The sequence below is a fragment of the Mesoplodon bidens genome, assembly GCF_964165515.1.
Source record: "Mesoplodon bidens genome assembly, chromosome: 1".
Classification (NCBI taxonomy): Eukaryota; Metazoa; Chordata; class Mammalia; order Artiodactyla; family Ziphiidae; genus Mesoplodon; species Mesoplodon bidens.
Genome location: NC_138176.1, coordinates 178,979,992 through 179,002,943, shown reverse-complemented (window position 1 = coordinate 179,002,943; position 22,952 = coordinate 178,979,992). Strand labels below are relative to the sequence as shown.

Genomic DNA, 22,952 nt, shown 5'->3' with positions numbered 1-22,952 from the left:
AGGGATTTGGGAAGAGATGTATATGTATGACTGATTCACTTTGTTATAAAGCAGAAAGTAATAAAAAAAAAGATATATACAGCTAAAAAAAAAAAAACAGTGAACAAACCTTATGAAACTTACAGTCCAGGAAGGGGGAAAAGACCTTTAATAATAATTATAAATAATTACAAGTGTGCAAAGACAACCAGAGAACCTAACCTTGAGGGCTGTTAAAGAAAAAAAAAAAATTCACTGACATTTGTTAAAGATGGTAAGGCAGATTTTGTTCAGAAACAATGAGGTAGGTATAGGGACTATTGCAATGGGATTTTACAGTATGGGAGAGAGACGGAGTTCAACTCAAATACAGCATGGGCAAGAGGGAATGTATACCGAAGAAGCAGGGTGCAGGGGTGAGTGGATAGAAAAATTACTAAGAGGAAATATCAGGGGGGAAAGGGGACGGGGCGGGCGGTGTTGTGTTTCTGGTTAAACTGACCTAACAGGATTCTTTTTTTTTAATAAATTTATTTATTTTATTTATTTATTTTTGGCTGTGTTGGGTTGTCACTGCTGTGCACGGGCTTTCTCTAGTTGCGGCGAGCAGGGGCTCTCTTCCTTGCAGTGCGTGGGCTTCTCATTGCGGTGGCTTCTCTTGTTGCCGAGCACGGGCTCTAGGCGCGCAGGCTTCAGTAGTTGTGGCACGTGGGCTCAGTAGTTGTGGCTCACGGGCTCTAGAGTTCAGGCTCAGCAGTTGTGGTGCACAGGCTTAGTTGCTCCACGGCATGTGGGATCTTCCAGGACCAGGGCTCAAACCTGTGTCCCCTGCATTGGCAGGCAGATTCTTAACCACTGCGCCACCAGGGAAGCCCCTGACTTAACAGGATTCTTGCTGAAGACAGGCAGGGGTGATCCATACATCACCTGAGGGATGGTGGCAGAGGAGGAAGCTGATCAGATGTTGAGGGTGGTAGGGCATTGTGGTTAACCTGACTAGCAGGGTTCTTGCTAAAACTAGATTTTACAAGGAAGTGCACAGATGGACCTATTAGAAAGTTCAAGACCTGACCAAAGTTTGGTCAGGCAAAGAATCTTTGTCAGGTCCTCACAGAGTCTCTCAAAGACAGAGGTAGTATTATACTGAATCCCAAGGATTTTTTTCTCTCCTTTACCTTACTTTGAGTTACTTAACTCAATACACAGGCATCCATCGACTTACTGTTGTCTAAAGCTTCTAAAACTTGAAGGTGCTCTTTAAAGTAAGGGATCTTATTAAAATGCATTCTAATTCGAGGACTGGAGTCTGAAATCTTGCATTTCTAACATGCTCCTAAGTGATGCCAAAGCTCCTCACTTTAAGTGTCTAAAGTAGACTTCTCAAGGGTTATAGTTATGGGAGTTCCCTCATGACCTAGTGGTTAGGATTCCATGCTTTCACTGCCATGGCCAGGGTTCAATGCCTGGTCGGGGAACTGAGATCCCACAAGCCATGCAGTGTGGCCAAAAAGAGTCCAGAAATAAACATAATTTAAATTTTTAAAAAAGAGTTATAATTATGCATAGATATGATCTCCTCAGTCCTGGGGGTGGCCTTCTGTCACCAGAGGGTCAAGAGTAGCCTTTCGTCCCAACAGTGCTAAGTAAAATGACAGTGATACTTTCTTAATACTGAATGACAAAAAGAAAAAAGTAAAGATATCTCTAGAACCTACAGTTATCACGTGACAATACATTCCCAACACCTTATAAACATGCTACCATTTGAGCAAAAGCTAAAATTTTTTCCCCGTTTTTTTAAATTTATTTATTTATAACATCTTAATTGGAATATAATTGCTTTACAATGTTGTGTTAGTTTCTGCTGTATAACAAAGTGAATCAGCTATACGTATACATATGTCCCCATATACCCTCCCTTTTGGATCTCCCTCCCACCCTCCCTATCCCACCCCTCTAAGTGGTCACAAAGCACCGAGCTGATCTCCCTGTGCCATGCGGCTGCTTCCCAATAGCTATCTATTTTACATTTGGTAGTGTATGTATGTCCATGCCACCCTCTCACTTCATCCCAGCTTACCCTTCCCCCTCCCCATGTCCTCAAGTCCATTCTCTACATCTGCGTCTTTATTCCTGTCCTGCCCCCAGGTTCATCAGTACTATTTTTTTTTTAGATCCCATACATATGTGTCAGCATGTGGTATTTGTTTTTCTCTTTCTGACTTACTACACTCTGCATGACAGACTCTAGGTCCATCCACCTCACTACAAATAACTCAATTTCGTTCCTTTTTACGGCTGAGTAATATTCCATTGTATATACGTGCCACATCTTCTTTATCCATTCATCTGTTGATGGACACTTGGGTTGCTTCCATGCCCTGGCTACTGTAAACAGTGCTGCAGTGAACATTGTGGTACATGATTCCGGAGCACGGGCTCCGGATGCGCAGGCTCAGTGGCCATGGCTCACGGGCCCAGCCGCTCCGCGGCATGTGGGATCTTCCCAGACCGGGGCACGAGCCTGTGTCCCCTGCATCTGCAGGCGGACTCTCAACCACTGCGCCACCAGAGAAGCCCCTACATGACTCTTTTTGAATTATGGTTTTCTCAGGGTATATGCCCAGGAGTGGGACTGCTGGGTCATATGGTAGTTCTATTTTTAGTTTTTTAAAGAACCTCCATACTGTTCTCCATAGTGGCTGTATCAATTTACATTCCCACCAACAGTGCAAGAGGGTTCTTTTCTCCACACCCTCTCCAGCATTTATTGTTTGTAGATTTTTTGATGATGGCCATTCTGACTGGTGTGAGGTGATACCTCCTTGTAGTTTTGATTTGCATTTCTCTAATAATTAGTGATGTTGAGCATCCTTCATGTGTTTGGTGGCAATCTGCATATCTTCTTTGGAGAATGTCTATTTAGGTCTTCTGCCCATTTTTGGATTGGGTTGTTTGTTTTTTTGTTATTGAGCTGCATGAGCTGCTTGTAAATTTTGGAGATGAATCCTTTGTCAGTTGCTTCATTTGCAAATATTTTCTCCCATTCTGAGGGTTGCCTTTTCATCCTGTTTATGGTTTCCTTTGCTGTGCAAAAGCTTTTAAGTTTCATAAGGTCCCATTTGTTTATTTTTGTTTTTATTTCCATTTCTCTAGGAGGTGGGTCAAAAAGGATCTTGCTGTGACTTGTGTCACAGAGTGTTCTACCTATGTTTTCCTCTAAGACTTTTATAGTGTCTGGCCTTACATTTAGGTATTTAATCCCTTTTGAGTTTATTTTTGTGCCTGGTGTTAGGAAGGGTTCTAATTTAATTATTTTACATGCAGCTGTCCAGTGTTCCCAGAACCACTTACTGAAGAGGCTGTCTTTTCTCCATTGTATATTCTTACCTCCTTTATCAAAGATAAGGTGACCATATGTCCATGGGTTTATCTCTGGGGTTTCTACCCTGTTCCACTGATCTATATGTCTGTTTTTGTGCCAGTACCATACTGTATTGATTACTGTAGCTTTGTAGTATAGTCTGAAGTCAGGGAGCCTGATTCCTTCAGCTCCATTTTTCTTTCTCAAGATTGGCAAAAGCTAAAATTAATACAGCTCAATTGAGGAACATTTTGGTTCCCAAATGTCTAGCCACTTAGAATTGTACTTTTTGGTATAGTTTGGCTCTAACGACAATCTGAAAAAAAATTTTTTTATTTCAGATCTTGATAACTTGCCATTTCCCAAATTAAAAATTGACAAGGTTAACAAAGGACTGATTAAAAGGTTGAACGTTCTGACAAATAAGACCCCTTTGGGAGTCCTTAACAATAGAGAGGAAACACAAACATCAGTCCTCAAAACAATGCTGTGTTCCGGTTGAGACTTCAGTTTTGACAAATCGGTGTTATTCACTGACTCAAAAGTACAATTTCTAAGAGTTGAAAATAAGAGAACCAGTTGAACATTTGGCAGGGTGTGGGGAAGGGTTAGGGAGAATGGAACCAGGCATACGTGAGTACAACCTATAACCAACATGGAGTTTTTAAACAAAGAGCTATTTCAGTAGTTAAATCTAATGCTACAGGGCACCAGCAAACAAACAGATTCTCTAAAGAGAAGGTCATGCTGCTGCCCAATGATCTGGGCATCGAGATACCAGAAAAGTTGCCATAAAAGACTTTTTTTTTTTTTTTTTTTTTTTTGCGGTATGCGGGCCTCTCACTGCTGTGGCCTCTCCCGCTGCGGAGCACAGGCTCCGGACGCGCAGGCCCAGCAGCCACGGCCCACGGGCCCAGCCGCTCCGCAGTACGTGGGATCCTCCCGGACCGGGGCACGAACCCGTGTCCCCCGCATCAGCAGGCAGACTCCCAACCACTGCGCCACCAGGGAAGCCCCATAAAAGCCTTTTACCCCTACTGTTTCCACTTTATTCTATGTTTATACTGAATACTAAGAAATTATTTAAGTTAAACCATCAACTATTTCTACAAAGAAACACACAAAAATTAACACCCAGTACTATAACTACTGAACTATCCTCATCAAATTTCAGTTTGAGAACAACAAGAGAACTTAGGGAAAAAAATAAAACAATAGTAGCAATAAAATAAGATTCAGTCTTTCCATTACAAATATTAATAAGGCTGCTTGACTATGAGGTACTTAGACTATTACCCAAATAATGTTTGTTTACCTTCAAACTCCTGCTTTTAAGTTCTAACTTCAGAAAATCAAAGTAGCACTAATATATATGATAATAAACCTACAGAAATTGGCTATGATTTAGTAATCAGAAATGATGACTATGTTTATAAAAAATAATAACAGCTACAAGCAACCATCACACTGTTGAGATATTGACAGTGAACTAGATATCACTGCTGCACATTGAGCTAGGCCTTTTACGTTCAGGATATCTAATCCTCCCAACATCTCTGAGGTATTGGTCCTAAACATAGGATTCATGGGGAAAAAACTGGATTACTATCACACTCATACCACACATAGTGGAGTCTCAGACTACTTTCATCCTTAATATGGCCAAAGGAAGCATCCACACATGCTCAGGAGAGGAGTAATGGTGGCTGGATGACAGCTGGAGGCCAAGCCACATGGAAGGTGGCCAGGCAGAGTTAGAAGAATAGCTATATATATAGAGGTCTGAACAAATAAGTATATTGAGGATAATGGGAGCCAGGTTTCTCACTGACAAAGGAGAAAGTGAAAAATACATAAAGGGATAAGACCAGGATGAACCCTGTGCTCAGAATTGCAGGAATTAGTGTGAACTCATTGGGTATATATGGATAGATATAGAATAAAATATTTGGATGTAAATTTGTATGGGTATGTATTTTCTAGCATTGTCCAATGAGAGGGCCTGGGAGCAGAAAAACATATGTAGTAATAGGCACACCTATCACCTAAATTCTAGTTTCCAAATACTATTCATCACTGGCCAGAGCCAAGGCCCTTAGAGAAATGGCCAGTTCCAGGACTGAGGCAGAGAAAGTATAAGATAAACCTGGGGAACCTCCCTGGTGGCACAGTGGTTAAGAATCTGCCTGCCAATGCAGGGAACACAGGTTCGAGCCCTGGTCTGGGAAGATCTCACATGCTGTGGAGCAACTAAGCCCCTGCGCCACAACTACTGAGCCTGTACTCTAGAGCCCATGAGCCACAACTACTGAGCCCGTGATCCACAACCATTGAGCCCGTGTGCCACAACTACTGAAGCCCACGCGCCTAGAGACCGTGCTCCACAACAAGAGAAGCTAACACGTGAGAAGCCTGTGCACCGCAACGAAGAGTAGCACACACACAGCGACGAAGACCCAATGCAGCCAAAAATAAATTAATTTAATTAATTAATTTAAAAAAAAAAGATAAACCTGGAATATCTGATTGTGCCGGAAAGTAACGGAGTACTCAGAGAAAGACAGGAACAAATCAAAGGGACACAGAAGCCAGCCTGAACAGGACTCCAACTAGCTAAAACTGAGACAATTTAAGCACCAAAATAAATAATGATTACAGATTAAAACTCATTAAATAAAACAGGAACCCATGAGTTCACACTGATACTAAAAAAATAAATAAATGGGAAGAATAAGTGATCCCTTACAGTAAAAATGTCAAATAATAAATGTGAAAGCAATGACAGAATTAGAATATTGGCAAGCATCATAGTAGTAATATACAGAAGAAATATCAATGAACACTCAAACTAGTAGGTGAAAATGGAAGGAGATAGTTACATAATCTCAAAATAGCTCCCGACAAAATATTAATCAAAAAGAAAAAATATATAATAACTTTATACTGGAGAATCTTTGTAGACACTTTAATCAAAGGAATCACCTCCAACAATGGACAAACATACATTATGTGCACCTGATAAGATGCTGTAAGAAAAACATGTATCACACCTGTGATACTTGTGCCTCAAATGCACAACCAGGTCTCACCACAAGGAAACACCAGACAAACTCAAACTGAGAGATATTCTACAAAATGACTGGCCTGTAGTCCTCAAAGATATAAAAATCCTGGAAGTCAAGGAAAAACTAAGGTAATGTTTCAGTTTGAAGAAGGCAGCACACAGAAAACTGGGTGTGATACATGATTCCTGACTGGATCCTTTTGCTGAGGATGACATTATTGGAGCAACTAATGAAACTAAGTGGGTTCTCTGGATAAGGAATATATGGGAGTTCTTTGTGCTATTCTTTGCAGCTTTTCTAAAAATTTGAAAATGTTTCAAAATAAAACTTAAAAATCACTTCTGCAAATGAACAGGTTTCACAGCTACACTTTAATTAAGCATGCTATAAAAGATGGCCTTAAGTTAGTTAACTGATACAAAACAAAAATGGAAGTTATATCCCTGAAACTAATGTTATACATCAATTATATCTCAATCTTTTAAAAAATGGAATGTTGGAAGAAAGGAGAGTTTAAAACTTCTCTATAGGACTTAACATTCCTAATAGGTACCATTTTTCTTGTATTTCTCAAGAAGTAACACAAGTATTCTGCTTCAATACCTCCTAATCAAATACACATTTGAAGACAAGTACTACATGTGCTTTCATATATCAGAAACTCCAAAGATACAAAAACTCTTCAAGTACATCAAGGAAAAAAAGTCATTAATGGTAAAAGTAATCACATAGTAATTATTTCGCACTCAGTAATGTAAAGCAAAAGCAATCCTGTATCAGATGGTAAGAGTAAACTAAGGACAGCCAAGTATTGATATTTGCAATTCCCAAAACTATAATTCTGAAAAGATGACCATACTTACTTCAACTCCCTCCCCCCCACCCCCGAAAAAGCGTAACGTATTAAATTGGTTGGTCAGATAACAAAACTGCAAAGATAATACTTGGTCAACAGCCACTCAAAGTGATGCTGTAGAAGTATACTGACATAAAAAATTCACAAGTGAAAAACCTGGTCTATGGACAGTAGGGATCCATTTGTGTATTTTTACATATGTACAAATAAAAACATGACAGAAAAGATTAGGAAGTGATATCACAAAATACAATAGTTATCTCTGAAGGTGTGATTATGAGAGATTTTTATTTTCTTCCTTTCCTTAAAAGTATTTTGTGATTACTCCAACATGTGTATTATTCTTTCTTTTTTTTTAAAACATCTTTATTGGAGTACAATTGCTTTACATTGTTGTTAGTTGCCGTTGTATAACAAAGTGAATCAACTAGTATTATTCTTACGCTAAAAATAAAAGTCAAAAATAATCTTAAAGTATTATTTAAAGGTTTCTATTTTCTCTTCCACCATTATATTACTGATGACGCTTAGAAAGCTGTCCTCACAGTATGAGATATTAATACCTGGTCATGAAAGACTTCTCTTAAAAACAAGGCCTATCTGAATACCACCTTTTTATATAATTTTATCAATTAGAGATAAGGTAATATGAGGTAGGTTCTCTGGATCTAGACTGCCAGGATTCAAATCCCAGCGACCCCACTGACTAGCTACATAATTTGAACAAATTATTTAACATCTCTTTGCCAGTTTCTTCATCTGTAAAAATGGGGTTCCTGCTAGTTATTGAGTTACTTATGTAAAGCATTTGGTGTCTGGCACACGGTAAGCACTTAGCAGGCTATTTTTATTATTAATTTCTTTTACAGGTGAGGATATTGAAGCACTAAAATCAGTTGAATCATCTGCCTGAAAACAAAGATGCTGGTATGGGGGGCGTGGCGGGGGGAGGTGTTTGGAGGAAAGAAGGAGGTAAGAGAGAAGAGAGAAGTAGAAGAGGGAGACAGAGAGAGACACATATAAACACAGCTAAAACCCTGGGTCCCCTTTCCCAAACTGCTATTCTTTTGAAAACACAAATGGCAGCTGTCTAGCATAATGTTCAATAAATATTTCCTTCCTTTCCCAACCTCTTTGTTTCTTCCTATACAGAAACAGACCTGGTTTATATTCATTCTCATTCCTAAACCACCTTCCTACAAACTTCTGTTTTAAAGTTAACTATATTTGTTCTAACTCTGTTCCAACCAAGCAGTCTTACATTAGGAAATTACACCTTGGTTTTTTCCTAGTCAAATGTTTCTGTGGAATTCCATGTCAGAAGAGACTTGCAATCTAAAAATGCTAGAAACATAGAGAACACTCTATATATTTTTTGAATGACTGTTAAGAACTCACTCTGATCCTAAATCTCCCTCAATTTTATATGCATAAAATGTCAGGAGAGGAAAAGCCCTAAGTCAAGAGACCTGTGTTCCAATTCTACCCAGGCCAGTAATTAGGCCAGTAACGTGAGGTTGGTGATTTTGCCACTTTAGCAAAAAAGAGAGGAGTAAGCTGTGTTACTGATAGACCCCATCTAGCTCCCAAATTCTACAGCCTCTTGAACAAACCTGAAAATGGAGAATTCACAGGCAATTTCATGCCCCCATGATGTTTCCTCTAACTGAAATCTCCCATTTCCCCTCACCCTTTTAGAGAACTCTCGTTATACCTTCCATTAACTATCCATCACTTCTTCCATGAAATCTTCCCCCTGCTCAAATAGAACACAATGCTCTGTATTCTTTGGGCCCCTATGCTTGTATTGCATCTATTACAAATGACTGTTTATACACTGTCTACCATTTCTAGAGTCTCACATCTTGCACAATGCCTAGCACACAGAAGGTACTATGGATGTGTTTAAAGATTTGAGTCTACAAAGTTAAATTCGGTTCTTGTGAAGTTTTTGCATGCACTATCTGGGAGTTTAGCTTAATTTGAAGACACACACAGGCCAATATGCAGAACAACCAAAGGTTTGTCCCAGTTAGAATCAAAGCAGTGCAAATTTATTCTGAACCAGTGCCTACACCAGTGCTTGCACAATGAATGATGTTTTTTAAATCAATAATTCTTTTCTTCTATCTTAAAGCCCTCAAGAGTTATGAGTCATCACCTTCATAACCCTATCTCACACTGCCCTTATTTTTGCAGCTTCATCCACTTATAGCTGCTTTACAAATAAGCTTCCAAGAACTGGAGAGAAATATTTGTGTTTAACTCCTAAACTGCAACTCTTATTTTCTCTGCTTATCTGTTGGTACAGAAATAATATTCAGGAAATTATACCAAATAACAAATAGATAATAACCAAAACTTTGTTCTTTCACTTCTGATAATAATTATTTCTACTTACGAGGTGTTCACTTCAGATTTTAAACTATCGGTGGACAAAAATCAAAACCAAAAATATTAGATTAACTTTTTTGGACTGTCAAGCAGCACACGGGCAAAATATCTTGAGAATTTATTAACTGCTACGTGTGATCTGACTGAAAAATTGTGTTCCAAATACTACAAACCCTCTAATGTGCTATCTACATTAGTTATGGCAAGATTCTTCTTATGAAGTAATATGCTTCAGGATAATGAACTTATCCATTACATTTCTGTAATTATTACTGAGCCATGGAAAAGCAGGATACTATTGTATTTATATTCAGAAAATACCACCCAAACCTTCTCTATCCCCTAGTTTCAGCCAAATATGGTTCTTCCCTGCTTCAAACAATTTTAGCTATGAGTTCCAAGAGACACAGGCCCATCAGAAGCCGTCAAGGACATACCTACATTGCTATTTCAAAGACAGCTTTTAAATTCTTGAAGAAATCAAAAAACAGCAATGCAAAAAATACTCAAGATGAGAAGTTTCAAGTGGAGATGCTTGGCTATCTTGATTCAAACTAAAATAGGAAGCAAAGACGTTTATGAAATCACTCAGTCCTCTCATCTAGTACTACCTATCTGACAAACTCAGAATCAACTTCTAGCATGAGCCTAAGAAAGAGGTTTCATAAGCTCAAATGTGTTAGGCAGGTTGACACAAGCCAGGCACCCCCTGTGCATATTAGAAATATTAGCAAGTCCACCTGCCGGTTAGCCTCTGTGATGGCTCAGTTTTGCTTAAACACCCTAAAAAGGATTAACATTCTAGATATAAGCTTGTGAAAATAAGGGTTAATTAAATTCTCAGGATTCAGGTGCCAATGTGAGGACGAAAAATTATGGGAGGTGGGGAAAGAAGAAAATCTTTAAATGCTAATTTTCTCCACAACGGTAAAGGAGCATATGGGGTGGGTTTCAATCTCCGAGTTTTTATTAGCTTTCTAACCACAGATTAAACAGAGGTGAATCACAGCGAAGCCTTCAAAAGAGTAATTCCCCAGGGTGTAAGGTCCTGTTTTCGGAGGACCTGCGGCTTGTCTGCTGCCACCATACTCCCGTCCGGCCACCCCATCTTTCTGCCCATCCCCCTCAACTCGTCTGCAATAAACGATAAGGGAAATAATGACGAGTACTAAATGTGACGTTGAGTTGGCATTTACAAATGATTTGCAAAACAACTCCCTAGATATGGAAACATATGTATATGTATAACTGATTAAATTTGTTATAAAGCAAAAAATTTTTTTAAAAATAAATAAATAAATAAATAACTTTAATCAAAAAAAAAAAAAAAAAAAAAAAACAACTCCCTAATCAACCCAGGGCACACTACCCAGACCCTATATGGTGGTTGTCTAAAAAGATAGAGCCCATACTCTTCAGGGGAGCACGCTGGGAGGAGGGGCACCTCGGGAAAGCAAGGCGCTCCAGTCCCCAAGGCCCCAGGTTGTCACCAGAGGATCCTGACGCGCAAGCAGCCGCGTTGTGTTAAATCAACAAGACTTGTCACCCCAACTTCCCACTCCTAAAACCTAAGTGGGGAATGAAAAGGGTCCTGGGGTGACGGAAGAAAGTAGAAGCTCTATCTTCTGTGCTTGGGACCCAGAAATAAAAGCAATGAACAGGAGAGACGGAGACAGGCGACCGGGCACGCGTCGGATACGGGTCTTGCGGAAGAGTGGGAGGTATCTATATAGAGCGTGCAAACAAACGCAAGAGAACAGCGAGAGGAAAGGTTGGGGTGATAGAGAAATGCGGACGCAGGCATTGGGGTCCGGGGAGAAAGAGCCTCCTTGGGGACCGGAGGATTCCCCGCCTGCTCGAAGCGGGCCGGGGAGGCGGCGGCGGTCAGGCAACGCGAGCATTCGGGGCAGGTTCCCCGAGACCTGGTGGGTGGGAACGCCCGGGTCAAGCAGCTAGGGGCAAAGCTGGGAGAGGGGTGGGGGACCCGCGGCCCAGGTCTCCTGAACAAAGCCGGTGCACGCTGGGCCTGGCTACTCACAACAAGAAGCTCATGTCGGCCGTGGCGTGGGCTGCGGGCTCGGCGGTCGCGAGGCCTCGGGGTGGCGGCGACGTCGGTGGCCAGGCAAGGATTAGAAGGAAGAGGAGGAGAGGAGGAGGAGGCGGGGAGCGCCAGCTGCTCGGCGGCTGCAACTTGTTCGGCTTTGCTAGTTCCAATGGCTGGCAGAGGGGGCGGAAGTGGAAAGCGCAAGGTTCGAATCACTCAGTGGGAGGAGAGGGAAAAGGGGGCGGGGAAAGGGCCACTTGCCTCCAGCACAGAGAACAACCACCCCGACCGCGGCGCTGCTCCCCCGGCACTTCGTCTGCAGCCCCTCGCTGCCCCTACCCCGTGAGCTCTCGCGAGAGCGGCACGCGCCCACCCTCCCCCTCCCGTTGCGGCCCCGGGTCCCCTACTTTCTAGACACCTTTGCAGCCCCGGGCCACGCCCCGCAAGTGTGCTGGAGCCACCGTGTTTGGTCGAGGCCAGTCTACCCGGTTGGGGGTCGTGGCAGAGCGCTCCGAGCTGCTTAGCTGGGTTTCAGCGGTCAGGAAGGAAATTGGCTGCAACTCTGGGATGTCAGAGTCCTGCAGTGAGGGATGGAATTGCCACCAGAGTTCTGCCCACTGTGAGTGCCCAGATGAAATGTTGTGGAGTCTCTCTGCTACGTATGTAAAAACAGGAGTGAGTTTCATCTGATTGGAATGGTTTGGGTGTGGTTCCGCCAGAAGAGAGGAAAGGATCTAAATGGGCTTTCAAGGTCCCTGTCGTCTTATGGGCATGTTTTAAAACCCTAAACAAGTAGATGGTTAGGGTTCATCACTGTCTGAACAGGCAAGTGAGGCTGTCATCAGCAGCTGGGAAAACGGCTGTGGTGACATATCCAAGTTATTTGGAGCAAATAGATTATAAAGCCTTGTCCTGGGCCCCTACTATGTGAAATGAAAGTCCTTCTATAAGGGAGTACTGAATTCTTTCTAGCTTCTAAAATGTTTTGTGCATCAGAGTGCTCAATGGCTATAATGGACTTGAGCCCCATAAATACTTAATCAGCGTTGCCACCAGCCCACCACAGCATTATCAATTTGGGTACCGATTTATTTTACGAAGAGATGTCCATCTTCTTTACTCACAACACCCGTCAAATCTACAAGTAACTTTTCAAAGAATCTTAACAAAATTTAAATTACGTGTGGCTAGTAACCCACCTTGGGCTAATAGACGTGAAGGAGGTGCCAATATGAAATGTGTTCTGTTGAGTTTATGTACTATTAGTTTGGCATGTTAGTAAATCAAACCATTTTTAAAAACAAGAAAATATTGAAGTGTTGATACTATCTCAGGAACAGCAGAGGTCACTGGAATAATTTGAAAAGACTTAAGGCTCCAAAGGTGCTGGAAAGGAGGGAGAAGGAGGCGTTATCTTACTATACTGAAAATCATGGATTTATGACATAAAAGCCCTGTGTTCCAGATTTTGATATGATACAGATTTAATATACAATTCCGTAAAGGTCTTCTGACAATGACTTGAATGACCAGATTAGGATATTATCTTTTATTTTGGGAAGAGTAAGTCTGTAAACCTGTTAGAACAACAGTTTCACCCCCTTTAAAATGAGCGCTTTGGATTATTACATGATCTCTAAGATATCTTCCAGTTCTAAAATTCTGTCATGCCAGGGACATCCTTTAGATTACTGGCAGACAATTTCCATCTGCTCCATGGTTTGGGAGGCTGGCTTATGTAGCCTTGCTCTTGGTCTAACTAAATTTAAATGAATCCTATGACTCTTGAGTCAGGGCAATGATTGGGAGAGGACAGAATCTGCAAAAATACTGAGTTCTTTATCATACCACTAGGAGAATTGCCTGAAATTAACAGCTGATAACACATAAATGTATTGGTTGTAAAAATGAGAGAGGTGTCATGTTAATAATACAAAATATAATTTCAGAGGTTAGACATTTAAATCAAACAATGACTGTCACTTAAAATTATTCAGCACTTACAAATATTGGGCAGTTTAGAATCAAAGAGAGACTACATTCAAATAGAGATTTCTAATTCCATGTTCTTCTTCACCAATCCAAATTTCATATCACTCTCTTCCTAAAATTTCAATTTCAAGAAGTTACTCTCCTAATCAAAATCTTATTTTGTTTATGAAGCAAGATTATTAAAATTTATATTATATCCACCAGTTTCTCAAAGAAGTGGAATTATAACATGAATTAGAATAGAATAGAATGTGAGTGGGTATATGCCTTCACATATCTTTAAATATTCATTCAAATTAATTTCTTTTAATAAACAAGTATATTTACATAAACAAACAAGATAATTATAAATTGTGGTAAGGTATAAAATAAACTGAATAATATGACAGAGAGTAGTGGTGAAGGAAGATCTAATTTAGATTGAGTGGTTAAGAAAGGCCTCTCTAAGGAGGTGAAGTTTTGCTGAGACCTGTAGGAAGAAGAAGGAGCCAGCCTTGCAAAGAGCTAGGCAATAATCATTTTCTGGTAGAGGGGATAAAAAGTACAAATGCTCTAAGATAAGAAAGAGCTTAAAGGGTTCTCAGAACTGAGAACCCTGGGCAGCCTGAGCAAGAAGAGTGGCATCAGATAAAGCTGGACATGTAGACTGAGGGCTGGCTGGGGTTCACAGCCATCTGGTTTTATTTTAAGAACATAGAGGAGTCAGCTGAGAAGTAAAATAGTAAGAAGTTAAGATAAATAATCTGAATAACATTTTATTTTTTTAATTTGGAAAATTTCAGACACATAAAGCGGGGAAGAAATTAGTATAATGAATCCATCACACAGCTTCAACGATTATCAGCTCATGATCCTTGATTAACATTTTAGAAAGATCACTCTCCCTTCTTGTGGAGAATGTTCCAGAGGAGGCCAAACATGTCAGCAGGGATGCCAGAAGACTTATTGTAATAGCACAATTGTTTCTCAACAGCTGTGACTTGGTTTAGGGTGGTGTCATAAATAATAGAAAGAAGTTAATAGGGCCTCCCTGGTGGCGCAGTGGTTGAGAGTCCGCCTGCTGATGCAGGGGATACGGGTTCGTGCCCCGGTCTGGGAGGATCCCATATGCCGCGGAGCGGCTGGGCCCGTGAGCCATGGCCGCTGGGCCTGCGCATCCGGAGCCTGTGCTCCGCAACGGGAGAGGCCACAACAGTGAGAGGCCCACATACCGCAAAAAGAAAAAAAAAAAAAAGAAAGAAGTTAATAATCTCAAAATGAACAGCACTTGGTGATTCATTGATTGATTATAGGGATTGGAGAAAAGAAGGAGTCAAAGACTACTCCTGTTATTTTGGCTTTAGTAACTGGTGGATGGTGCTGCCATTTAGTAAAATAGGGAAGATCTGAGTCACAATTTTGAGGTGAAACTAAAAGTTCCATGTTAGATATGTTAACTCTGAAATGTCTTTTAGACATCAAAGTTGCCATGTCAGGTAGAGTTTTGACAGCTGTGCAAAGTCTGGGGAGAGATCTGAACAGGAAATAAGAATGCAGGACACCTCAGTAAGTAAATATTGATAGTATTCAAAGCCTTAAGGTGGGCTTCCAAATAGGAATTTATATGCCAGATAAGAACAGACTTAGCAAAGTGTTACCTTTAAGCGTCTGTGTTTCTTCTCTTCCCAGATATCTCAGGTTTTTGTTCACCATTTACTTCCTCTCCTTCAGTTGTGGTTATATTCTCCTTTTCCTTCAAGGTGAGGGTTTCTACAATTATAAAGAAAATGATTCATCGCATCTTTTTATAGGATAAGTTAGTCACTGCCAATGTGTTAATTACTATGTTACCCTTCTCCAAGAAAATAACACCAGGTAAAGCCAAATTTCCAAGTAATAGGTCAGGGGAAATTTTTCCTTATAGAAGTATTTCAGTTTAAAAAAAAAATGAAATAGAGGGACTTCCCCGGTGGCGCAGTGGTTAAGAATCCACCTGCCAATGCAGGGGACACGCGTTCGATCCCTGGTCTGGGAAGATCCCACATGCCGTGGAGCAACTAAGCCCCTGCACCACAGCTACTGAGCCTGCACTCTAGAGCCCGTGAACTGCAACTACTGGGCTTGCGTGCTGCAACTACTGAAGCCTGCAAGCCTAGAGCCCATGCTCCACAGCAAGAGAAGCCACTGCAATGAGAAGCCCACGCACTGCAACAAAGAGTAGCCCCCGCTCACAGCAACTAGAGAAAGCCTGCACACAGCAACGAAGACCCCACACAGCCCAAAAAAATAAAAATGAAAGAAATAGGAATGATTGAATTATTATTAGAATATCACTATTTTTGCAACCCCTAATGGATTAATGGATCTAGACATTGATCACCAACGGCCACTAGTATCACAAGAGAAAACCACACTTTATGTGTCCTGATGGAAGACTATATCATCACCTGTGCAGAAGTCTTGCCAACAAAATAGAACCTGAATCTGATCAAGCCTCTATATCAGATTTAACAAATTATAGGAAATATAAGGCACAGAAGAATATGGTAAAGAACACGTTAAATGACACAACAGGGATGCAAGCAACAAATCCAAACAGTGGGGAAAATATGCAGGACCTAATTTCTTCAACAAATGAATTGCAAGAAAAAAATAGAGCTGAAGGAGAGACATAGAGATTGAAAGATAAGAGACATATCATCCAGCTGTAACATGTACAGTCATTTGCATCTCGATTCAAATAAGCAATCTGAAAAAGAACAATAGCAAATGTTTATGTCATTTATAGACAACCAAAAAATTTAAACGTTGGATATTTGATGTTACTAAGGACTAATTATTATTTGTAGTGATGATGTTGTGGCTGTGTTTTTTGAGTCCTTATTTTTTAGAAATATGTACTGAAATAATTGCAGATGAAATAATATGCCTGGGATTTGCTTCAGAATAGCGTGGGAGGGGGAAAGAAAGTAGGACTATAGATGAAGTGAGTTAGTAATTGTCAAAACCAGGTGATGAGTACATGAGGATCATTATACTGTGCTGTCTACTTCTGTTTAGTTTTGAAATTTTCCATAATAAAAAGAAAACAAACAAATAGCAGGTCTCATTTTGAAAAAGCCTAGAAAAAGTGTTACTGTTAATGGGGTTTTAAATGTTTAACATAGAAGATGAGTTTTCGGACTAAGGAGTTCTTTCCTTGCCTTCACATTAGCTAGCTTTTTCTACCAATATATATATAAATGTTCTTTTACCTGTAAAACTAAAAGCAAATATTCCTAATGCCAGAGAGAAGAAATGCAGAATTCAAACCCTGTAGCTAAATCTGAGCCTCAGTATTTCTTGAGTAGCTGTTCTCTTCTGATTCGGTAATGTGATCTGACTCTGAAAGAATAGATACCTGAAAAACAAACATGAGATAAAGTATACCCCGGCAACAAATCTTTAGTAACCTGATAAAATGCATTCCGTTGTGCAGGAGTGTTTTGGTTACATAATATCTAGATTGATGTGGTAATTATTCCATCTAATTAGTTTATTACATATTATTTTTGCTTTTATAACTACCATTTTTTGATTATTCCTGATGGGCCAATCACTATGCTAAGCTTTTTGTATATTTTATCTCTGTTTTATTTATTTCTTACACTTCCCCATGAGGTTGATATTAGGTGTTATTTTCCCTCTTTTATAGATAAGGAAACTAATGCTGAGAGGTTTTGTATGTAACTTGCTCAAGATCACATAGCTCGTAAGTACAATCAATTCAGTGAAGTCCATTTCTTTCCCCCACTTCCCAGGATGACCTAAATTAGAATGAATATATTCTAAAGGAATTTTGGCATGCTACACGATCCCATTTAACATAGCTAACAATTCAACCTCATCCTTATCAATGGTCTTTAGATTTTAATTCTATATCTTCATTAAAGACACACCAATTAATGGTTATAAATGCTTCTCAAGGACATATTATTTTTTTTAACATCGGTATTGGAGTATAATTGCTTTACAATGTTGTGTTAGTTTCTGCTGTATAACAAAGTGAATCAGCTATATGTATACATATATACATATATACATATACATATATATACATATACATATATATATACATATATATATACATATCCCCATATGCCCTCCCTCTTGAGTCTCCCTCCCTCCCACCCTCCCTATCCCACCCCTCTAGGGGGTCACAAAGCACCGAGCTGATCTCCCCATGCTATGCAGCTGCTTCCCATGAACTATCTATTTTACGTTTGGTAGTGTATATATGTCAATGCTACTCTCTCACTTTGTCCCAACTTACCCTTCCCCCTCCCCTTGTCCTCAAGTCCATTCTCTACGTCTGCATCTTTATTTCGAGGACATATTATTTTAATGTAATAGAAATGAATGGAAGTATTAAAGGTTGTTTGTAAAGGTTGGCGTCTCTCAATGCATTCATTTATCACCAAAAACCATAGAGCATCAAAACACATTATAATGTGTTACAATGGAAGAAGGATCTTCCATTGATCCCAAACCGAAAACAGTACGCTCCCTTTCAAGATGTTCATTCCTTTGAAGGTGAATTTTGTGCTATAGGATGCTGGATTTAAGGGAATGATGAAGTGCAAATCATTTATCAACTCAACAAGTATTTATTGTCTATTATGGGCCTCTGTGAGCAAAAAAACAAGGATATAGTCACTGCCATTATGAATCCTATGGATCATTGAGAAATACAGGCAGTCAAACAAAGAAAAGCAAAATTAGAAATTGTGTGTCAGGAAGGAAAGGTCCATGTTGTATGTGAGTGTATTATAGGAACCTCACCTTTTTTTTTTTTTTCGGTATGCGGGCCTCTCACTGTTGTGGTCTCTCCCGTTGCGGAGCACAGGCTCTGAACGCACAGGCTCAGCGGCCATGGCTCACAGGCTTAGTTGCTCCGCAGCATGTGGGATCTTCCTGGACCAGGGCACGAACCCGTGTCCCCTGCATCGGCAGGCGGACTCTCAACTACTGCGCCACCAGGGAAGCCCCTGGAACCTCACCTATTCTGGTGGTCAGAGAATTGGATCCTATGCATTCAGAAGTAAATAGTATGTATTTACTCCTTGCACTTAAATTCTTGAGATATATATATATATATATATATATATATATATATATATATATAAACAGCATAATTTAATAAAACTTCTATCTCCCCACTCATCATTGCCAAACCATGTTGGTGTCTTAAAGCACCATGATATGGACTCCCCTGGTGGTGCAGTGGTTAAGAATCTGCCTGCCAGTGCAGGGGACAAGGGTTCGAGTCCTGGTCCGCGAAGATCCCACGTCTCGGAGCAACTAAGCCTGTGTGCCACAACTACTGAGTCTGAGCTCTAGAGCCCGTGAATCACAACTACTAAGCCTACATGCCACAACTACTGAAGCCCGCGTGCCCAGAGCCCATGCTCCGCAACAGGAGAAGCCACCGCAATGAGAAGCCCTTGCACTGCAACAAAGACTGGAGAAAGCCCACATGCAGCAACAAAGACCCAAAGCAGCCAAAAATAAAAAACAAATAAAAGCACTGTGATATAGAAATTTATTTTTGTTTGTGAGAAGTCAGTCTTTTAGAACTTTTCTGAAAGTGCTACTTTGAGTATAATGCTGAGGATCTTAGTCATAGGACAAACATCCTAAAAGATTTCTTACATGGGCCTTCGACTTGCTCAATAAATGTTGAATTTCTTGATCTGTCAAATTTACCCTGGTTTATAATTAATTAATTGTTTTTCCCATTAAACTTAAACCATGTAACCACTTTTCCAGTCAGCTGTATGGGGAGAAGGAGGAAGACTCCTTTTGAACCTATTCAGAGCTGCTTTTCCCCAGTTGATGGTACATTGCCAAGGTCAGAAAGCCTAAAATTAACTCCACCAGCTGTGTTTTGGTTTGCTTCATATAGCACATGGACTCAGGGGGCTCAGTCTGCTGGGCTGGCTTGCTGCTTCAATCTACCGTGCTCTTAAAAGTTTGTTTGCCTGGAGTGCATGTTGTGCACAAGATGTGGTAACTAAGCAGCTTGAAAGTATATGGGGACTAAACAAATAAGTCTCTCCTTTAATCTCAAAAAAACCTAGCAACAATGTTGGGGGGAGGGGGTGGGGGATGGAGGAGTCCCTACTGAGTACCTCAGTTGAGAGGCTTAACTTTTAACCTTGCTGAAGTTTCCCAGAGAGCAGGCTGCTGACATGCTGTCAAAGACCAAGAGATGATGATGCAGTTTCAGGGACTCTAAGTTTTTAGCCCACCCATCTCCATGAGGTCCTTTAGCATGAAGGACCATATATAGACATAGAGAGTATCCCAACTGGCTGCAACTTAAAAATATCCTAAGGATCAGCAGCTGTTACTTTCACCCACACAAATTCACAGTTGGCTTAATTAAATTGCGCCTGTTCTCAAGCGCTGCAACCCTTTGGGTTGTGCCCTAGGTGCTTATGCTGCCTCCCCCATCTCCATTCCCGTCCTCAGAGTTAACTTAAAGCAGAATGGATGAATGAAAGGGATCACCTTATGAGCGGTTCAAGGTTTGCATCAATATAAATAATGAAATGTGGAAGTCAGATCTGGAATCCCTGCCTAGACAACCACTGGACTCCAGGGACCCTAAGTGGCCCCTAGCCTTGGCCATTTGTTCTCTCTTGCCCGTGGCTGCTCCCACACCCTCTTCTTGGCATCTGTCTCATGTTTTCCATAGTTGTCATAGTCACAGCCACAGCAACCTGAGCAGACCACAATCCTCTTATAGCTGGAGACATGAGCTACTGCTTTACACAATATAATTCCCCTGTCCTGCACCAATAGGAATCTGGTCCCAGATAGTCAAACCATTTGTTTTCCCTCAGGAAAAATATTCCAACCCTCTCAGAATATCACTGTCCTTAAGGTCTGTATGGCATCAGGGCAGCCAGGAAGCATCTACAGAGAAGATGACCAAGATAATCAGTCCCACCTTGAAATTTGACCAAGTATATCCAGATCCCTTATTTATATAGGCTGTACTCTGTGTTACCACACCAATCATTCCATTTGAGTATAGGACAAAAAGATTTAGTAAAATAAAACCATAGTAGGCAGGAAGATTTCCTATCCAAAATAGAGCTTTTAAAGGAAGTAATCTTGTAATGTACTCCTTAAGGGATAAGGAGTGAGATCTTCCTGGAGCCCTGCAGGATAAAGGACCACTTATAAGAATCAGTGAGTCAGTAACATTTTTTGAAGATCTACCATAAACCAGTTACCCATGCTAAGGGTGAGGATACAGAAGCAAGGTGCAACGTTACCACACTCAGGGAGCTCGTTTCTAGTGGCAGAGACTGACTTATAAACAAATAATTGCAGCACGAAACCACCCCTCTTGCAACAGGATTATATGCAAAGGACTACAGGAGCCCAGCTAATGAAAGAGTGTTAATTTGAGGAGGAAGATAGGGTCCAAGAGAGTTTTACCCAAAAAGCAAGTCTTAAAGGGTTAGTAGACTTTCTCCAGGTAAGGAAGGGGTGATGGAGGAGAAAGAGGCAGACAATGGCATTGCAGAAAGATGATGCAGCACGTGTAAATCCCAGAGTCATGAAAAAAATACATGTATAGGCAAAGGAATTGTTGACTGCTACAACCATTTACACCTTAGTATGAACTCTTATTCATTCGACAAATATTTATTAAGCACTAACTATATGCCAGTTACTTATGTAAGCATTGGAGATATAGTAGGGTACAAAACTTAAGTCCCTACCCCCAGGATGTTTACATTCTAGTGAGGAGGAGATATTCTGAATTTGTCAGTGTATTACCTCTCTAGTTGTATTTGCATTTTAATTGTCCCTGATTATGGCATGAAATCTCAAGCCTTATTAAAGGAAAATTTTAGAAGAATAGAGGTATCAGGAATCAAGTAGGGAAGAAATTTTAGAGTCAAAATTCTGAAGACAAAAGCAGACAATAGTTCCAATGCTCATTTGAACTCCGCTTCAGCTGATATCACAGAATCACAAACCCAGTCCAGTAGGAGGTGCTGTGAATATTTAAAATACAGCCTTTAGCCATAAACTCAATGGCTGTGTGGCCAAATGGCAGGCCTAAAATTGGAGCAGGTGTGTGTGTGTTTAGAAATTAGGATGGGGCTTCCCTGGTGGCGCAGTGGTTGGGGGTCCGCCTGCCGATGCGGGGGACGCGGGTTCGTGCCCCGATCCGGGAGGATCCCGCATGCCGCGGAGCGGTTGGGCCTGTGAGCCATGGCCGCTGAGCCTGCGCTCCGCAACGGGAGAGGCCGCGGCGGTGAGAGGCCCGCGTACCGCAAAAAAAAAAAAAAAAAAAAAAAAAAAGAAATTAGGATGGATCCACTACTGTGTTCCCGGGAACAAAGCCTCCTTTTTCTCTCCTTGTCCTTTCCTCCCTCTGGTAACCTCCAGGGACCTGTGTCATCTATCAGAGTTCACTGTCTCAGGGCTGTCATGCTTGCAAATTCCATAAATCTTCCCCAGATCATCAACAACCTTCACAGGAGCTGGGGGCAGGGGGGAAGGTGTTGGCTACACAGCGTGGCTCAAAAGGCCAGTTCCTCCCAGGAGGCCTCAGTGGTTACTCTGGATAAAGCAGCTCTTTGTTCCCTGTGGTACTCTGGAGCCAACTGTGGCTCCCTGTCCTGCCATGGCTCTTAGAGAGCTTGTATAATCATGGAAGCATATGAGAATCTAAGCCAGTGCTGGAAAGGGACCACAGAATCTTCGGGAAATGAGAGGAACTAATATTTATTTTCTGTTGCATAATTTTCTGCCAGTATCTTGCAAAGCTCTTTATATCTTACTTAATTCTCACTACAACCTTATGAGGCAGATGTTATTGTCCCAGTTCTCTGGATGAGGATATTAAATCATATCTAATATATGTAATACCAGTAATAAGTAGTAGATCCAGAATTTGAACCGAGGTCTATCTACTTCATGGGGTATCAAAACATCCTAGAGCTTTGTATATTTAAGGAGTTGGGATTTTAGGTAGTACACAAACACAGCATTATATAATATTGAATTACATAATAGGGAAGTTCTCACCTTTAAATTCATTTTCATTTCTTCTGATTATATCAAAAAGAAAGTCTTGGTTTGATGCTAGTATGTCTTTAACACCTCTCTAACACTTAGTCTCCCTTTTTATAAAAGAGCCCCAGGCTTTAGACCCAGAGACTTCAGCAGGCAGCAATATCTAGCTAGAGCCTAATAGTATTTTGCTCTAAT

The 22,952-nt window shown here is 40.8% G+C and overlaps 1 protein-coding gene and 1 long non-coding RNA gene across 2 annotated transcripts in view; one reads left to right on the top strand and one right to left on the bottom strand.

Moving 5' to 3' along the window:
* MOB1B (MOB kinase activator 1B) overlaps window positions 1-12,137 on the bottom strand; it is a 63,097-nt gene extending 50,960 nt beyond the window's left edge. Inside the window, exons 1-2 of the mRNA XM_081248808.1 lie at window positions 12,121-12,137; window positions 11,697-11,875 (exon numbers count right to left, since the gene is read on the bottom strand). Coding sequence (XP_081104934.1) covers window positions 11,697-11,710 — 14 coding nt within the window. The 5' untranslated portion in view covers window positions 11,711-11,875; window positions 12,121-12,137. The remainder of the gene's footprint in view (window positions 1-11,696; window positions 11,876-12,120) is intronic.
* Window positions 12,138-12,220: 83 nt separating this feature from the next.
* LOC308624997 overlaps window positions 12,221-22,952 on the top strand; it is a 38,332-nt gene continuing 27,600 nt past the window's right edge. Inside the window, exons 1-2 of the long non-coding RNA XR_014017034.1 lie at window positions 12,221-12,321; window positions 17,368-17,424. This is a non-coding gene — a long non-coding RNA (uncharacterized lncRNA). The remainder of the gene's footprint in view (window positions 12,322-17,367; window positions 17,425-22,952) is intronic.